This window comes from Chenopodium album, chromosome 19, assembly GCF_948465745.1.
Source record: "Chenopodium album chromosome 19, dcCheAlbu1.1, whole genome shotgun sequence".
Classification (NCBI taxonomy): Eukaryota; Viridiplantae; Streptophyta; class Magnoliopsida; order Caryophyllales; family Amaranthaceae; genus Chenopodium; species Chenopodium album.
In genome coordinates, this window is record NC_137852.1 from 34276252 (window position 1) to 34280539 (window position 4288).

At 32.7% G+C, this 4288-nt stretch overlaps 1 protein-coding gene across 1 annotated transcript; it reads left to right on the forward strand.

The window, feature by feature from the left end:
• Positions 1–277: 277 nt before the first annotated feature.
• On the forward strand, positions 278–3947 carry LOC145594266 (uncharacterized). Its single transcript, XM_081650601.1, has 5 exons — positions 278–659; positions 885–1425; positions 1506–1814; positions 1892–1973; positions 3417–3947. Exons 1-5 carry the CDS (start codon positions 278–280, stop codon positions 3945–3947), a joined length of 1845 nt encoding a protein of 614 aa, XP_081506727.1.
• Positions 3948–4288: the final 341 nt, after the last annotated feature.

Genomic DNA, 4288 nt, shown 5'->3' on the forward strand with positions numbered 1-4288 from the left:
CAAAACTGCAGCAAGTATGAGATGGCATAGTGATGAGCGTGTTGATGATCCTGATGGTATAATGAGGCATCCAGCAGACTCTAAAGCGTGGAAATTTTTTGATGAAAAATATCCTTCATTTGCCTCCGAACCTTGAAATGTTCGCCTTGGGTTAGCAAGTGACGGGTTTAGTCCCTTTAGAAATGGTCATATTGCTCATAGTACATGGCCGGTAGTTCTTATACCATATAATTTACCTCCATGGCTTTGTATGAAGCAGCATTCTTTCATTCTTTCAATGCTTATACTAGGTCCTGAGGGGCCGAAAGATAAGATTGATGTTTATTTGCAACCTTTAATAGAGGAGCTAAAATTACTTTGGGAAGTTGGTGTTGAAACATATGATGCTTCAAAGAAAGAGAACTTTAAAATGCATGCATCTTTGTTATGGACTATAAGTGATTATCCTGCCTATGGTGATTTATCAGGTTGGAAAACGGGAGGAGTTGTTGGTTGTCCGTCTTGTAATAGCGATACTAGTTCTGAGTGGTTACCAAATGGAAATAAACATTGTTATATGTGTCACCGTAGATTCTTACCTTTAGATCATAAATGGAGATATGATGGAAGAACCTTTGATGGGAAACAAGAGCTGAGACCTGCACCTAGACCATTATCCGGTGAGGAAGTGTTACAGCAAATTGATGCTGAACAAGCTGAATGTAATAAGAAAAAGAGAAATCTTGATAAGAAAAAGACAAAACAAAAGAAATTATGGCGAAAGAAGAGCATTTTTTTTGAATTGCCATATTGGAGTAGTCTTTTGATACGTCATAATTTGGATGTAATGCATATAGAAAAAAATGTGTGTGAAACTTTACTTGGTACACTATTGGATATTGAAGGAAAAACTAAGGACAATTTGAGTGCACGTCTTGATCTAGTGGAAATGAAAATTAGAAAGTCATTGCACCCTATAACACATCCTGATAAATCAAAAGAGCTACCTCCGGCTCCTCATACATTATCTTTGGAGCAAAAGAGAGATTTGTGTAATTTTTTGACTAGTGTGAAGTTTTCAGATGGCTATGCTTCAAATATTTCAAAAAATTCCCTCCTTAAAGAACGTAAACTCTCTGGATTAAAAAGCCATGATTATCATGTTATTATGGAGCATCTATTGCCTCTTGCTATACGTGGTTGGCCTAAATCATTGTCTTCTCCACTTATTCAGTTGAGCACCTTTTTCAAAGAGTTATGTTCTAAGGCTTTAAAGATTGATGAGTTAGAGAAACTCGAAAAACAAATTGGGGTTACCCTATGTGAGCTAGAAAGAATTTTTCCTCCTTCATTTTTTGTTATCATGCTACACTTACCCATTCACCTTGCAAGTGAAGCTTTGATTGCGGGACCAGTTCATTATCGTTGGATGTACCCCATTGAAAGGTAGAAAATTTTCATTTTATTTTTATTTTTTTTATAGTAATAATAATAAATAAATATGTAATGTTTAATTTTTTTTATAGGTATCTTGGAAAATTAAAAGGGTATGTACGCAATAAAGGTCACCCAGAAGGATCCATTGCAGAAGGTTATCTTTTAGAGGAATGCTTGACATTTTGTTCAAGATATATGGAGGATATAGAGACAAGATTTAACAAACAAGATATAATTTATGATGATCGTGAAATTTTTCCATCTAATATCCTACCTATATTTGATACAAGAGGTAGAACATTTGGGAAGGAATGTCCTCGTTTACTTACTACAAAGGAATGGGAAGAAGTTCACTTTTATGTGCTGAATAATTGTGACGAAGTACAACCATTTATTGAGTAAGTTTTATATATTTTAGCAAGTATAAAGTTTACTTTTATAGAAAATATTTAACTTTGCTAATTATCTATCACAGTGAGTACACTCGTAATGCTACAAGTAACAAGAGGATGATTTCTTATCATAAAAGAGATTTCATAAAATGGTTTAGAGATCAAGTAAGTGTTTATTTATTTCTTACATTTTTCCTATTTTGAAAATATATCTTTTCTTAGTTCATAAAATGGTGAAGAGATCACAATGGTTGATCTAGTTGTTGAAAAGTAGTGGTAGTTTATGTTCCCGTCATTTTTGCTTATTTATCAGTAGGTCATCTGTCTCTCTTTTTTTTCTTGATATTTTGTTACTTAATACACTAGCACAAGTACATTCATTGAATTTTACTCCTTTGCCAGTACAATTTTGGCTTTAAAACTTGCTGTGATAGATTCTCATTGTTCTTATTGGAGATGAACGTAACTGTAGCTTGAATCTTCTTGTTTTCCTTTGCTGAAGGATTTTGATGTTTAGAAGTGTTTGTTTTATGAGTTTGTTGCATTGCAAAGATCCTGGAAACTGTCATTTTCTGATTTCATTTATGTAAAACTGTGAATTCCTCAAAACTTCTGTAGTTTTTAACAACCTAAGACAGTTGAGTTCCATTTGTGTTTTAGCCGTACTAAACCAAACTTTGAACTGAACCAAATTTGTCTCCGAATTTAAAAGTCTGAAACCTAAATTTGTTTTCTAATTTAAACGCCTGAAACTTTGATGTGTTGCTACTGTTGGTCGCAAGGTATCAAGCTACATGTGAAATGAAGTAGTGTACAAATGAAGGTATCAAGCTACATGTGAAATGAATACTAGTAGTGTACAAATGAAGGTGTTGGCTATCAAAATCTGTTCTATTTCATACAATCATCCCAAATCTAGGCATTTCTTCCTGATTGTATGGCATTCAACGAGTAAAATGAGAACATTATATAATGTCATTAAATCATGACCTCATGTTTAGTGAGGATAATTTGTTAGCCAACGCCTGATGTTTATTTTTGGGGATTACATGGTGACACTCTTGAGCATTTTAGGGTTGAGATTAGCACATTTGTGTAGTGTTGAAATGAATGAATTCTGCAATTTAGATGGTTGACAAGGTGAATTTAAACGAAAATAATTTAAAAGGTAGTTTCTTGCAAAATGTTGAATTTAAAAGGTTGTTTTTCGCAAATTTTTCAACAATAGGCTTTTAATGTTTTGATTTAGGTGTATGCCTTGACTTATGTGATACAATTCCTTCTCTGAGTGTATTAAGTTGAGTTGGAGGCTAATTTAGGTATATTGACCCTTGACTTTTGTTTGCTATTGTATATTTGTCTCCCTATTTTTTCTTGATATTTTGTTACTTTTTTTTGGTGTAAGTTAAAACACGAGTACATTCATTGAATTAGTGCACACTAAAGCGAAAAGATTGCCATTATTATTAAATAAAAAAAATTGATAGTTGATTTAAATAAAGTTTCATGCAAACATAATTGACAAGTAACTAATACATTATGGTTAAATATTTTTTTAACATCATTTTTTGATAATCTTCTAAGTTCTGTATTTTATCAATCTTATAGGTGACAAATTTGTCAAAGGATAACCATCCAAGTGCTACTACTAACTTAAGAGCATTAGCACAAGGTCCAGATCGTGCAGTGATTTCTGTAAATGGCTACATGGTTAATGGATTTATGTTTCGTACAAAGGATAGTGAAAGGGGAAGAGAAACACAAAATAGTGGGATCGTTGTGAACGGAGAAAGTGGATCATCAACTCTTGATTATTACGGCCTCTTACAAGAAATCATAGAAGTTCAATACCTTGGAGGTAATCGTGTCACTTTGTTTAAGTGTGACTGGTGGGATGTGCATAGTCATGGTCGAGGGATCAATAGCGATTGTTTTGACTTCATAAGCGTTAATACATCAAAGTTGTTAGCTAATGATCCTTACATTTTAGCTACACAAGCTCACCAAGTATTTTATGTCAATGATGTTTTGAAGCCAAATTGGAAGGTTATAGTTAAGACCACACCAAGAAACTCCTATGATGTTCCGGAGATCAATGATCATGATGAAACTAATTGTATGGATACTATATATCCATAACCCTTTATTATTGTCTTTTTTAATATAATTGTAAAACTATTGCCGTTTAAATATAGGTTCCAAGCTACTTTATATGTGATGTTATTTTTTAATATTATGATTTGAGAGGAGTACATCAATTATTCCAAGTAATTACATAATGGAATTGGCCATAAGAGATTGTCTCAAAAAAATTAATCTTTTCAAGAGTATTATGAAAGATCATTGAAATATTATTATTGACGTAATAAGAATTTTATATGAGTATGAGTAGTAATTTATAGAACTTTCGCTGCTTTCTTATTGTATGTGCTAGTAGCTATGGAGTAGTTGATAGTCTTGCCTTATTTTTCTACTCGTAA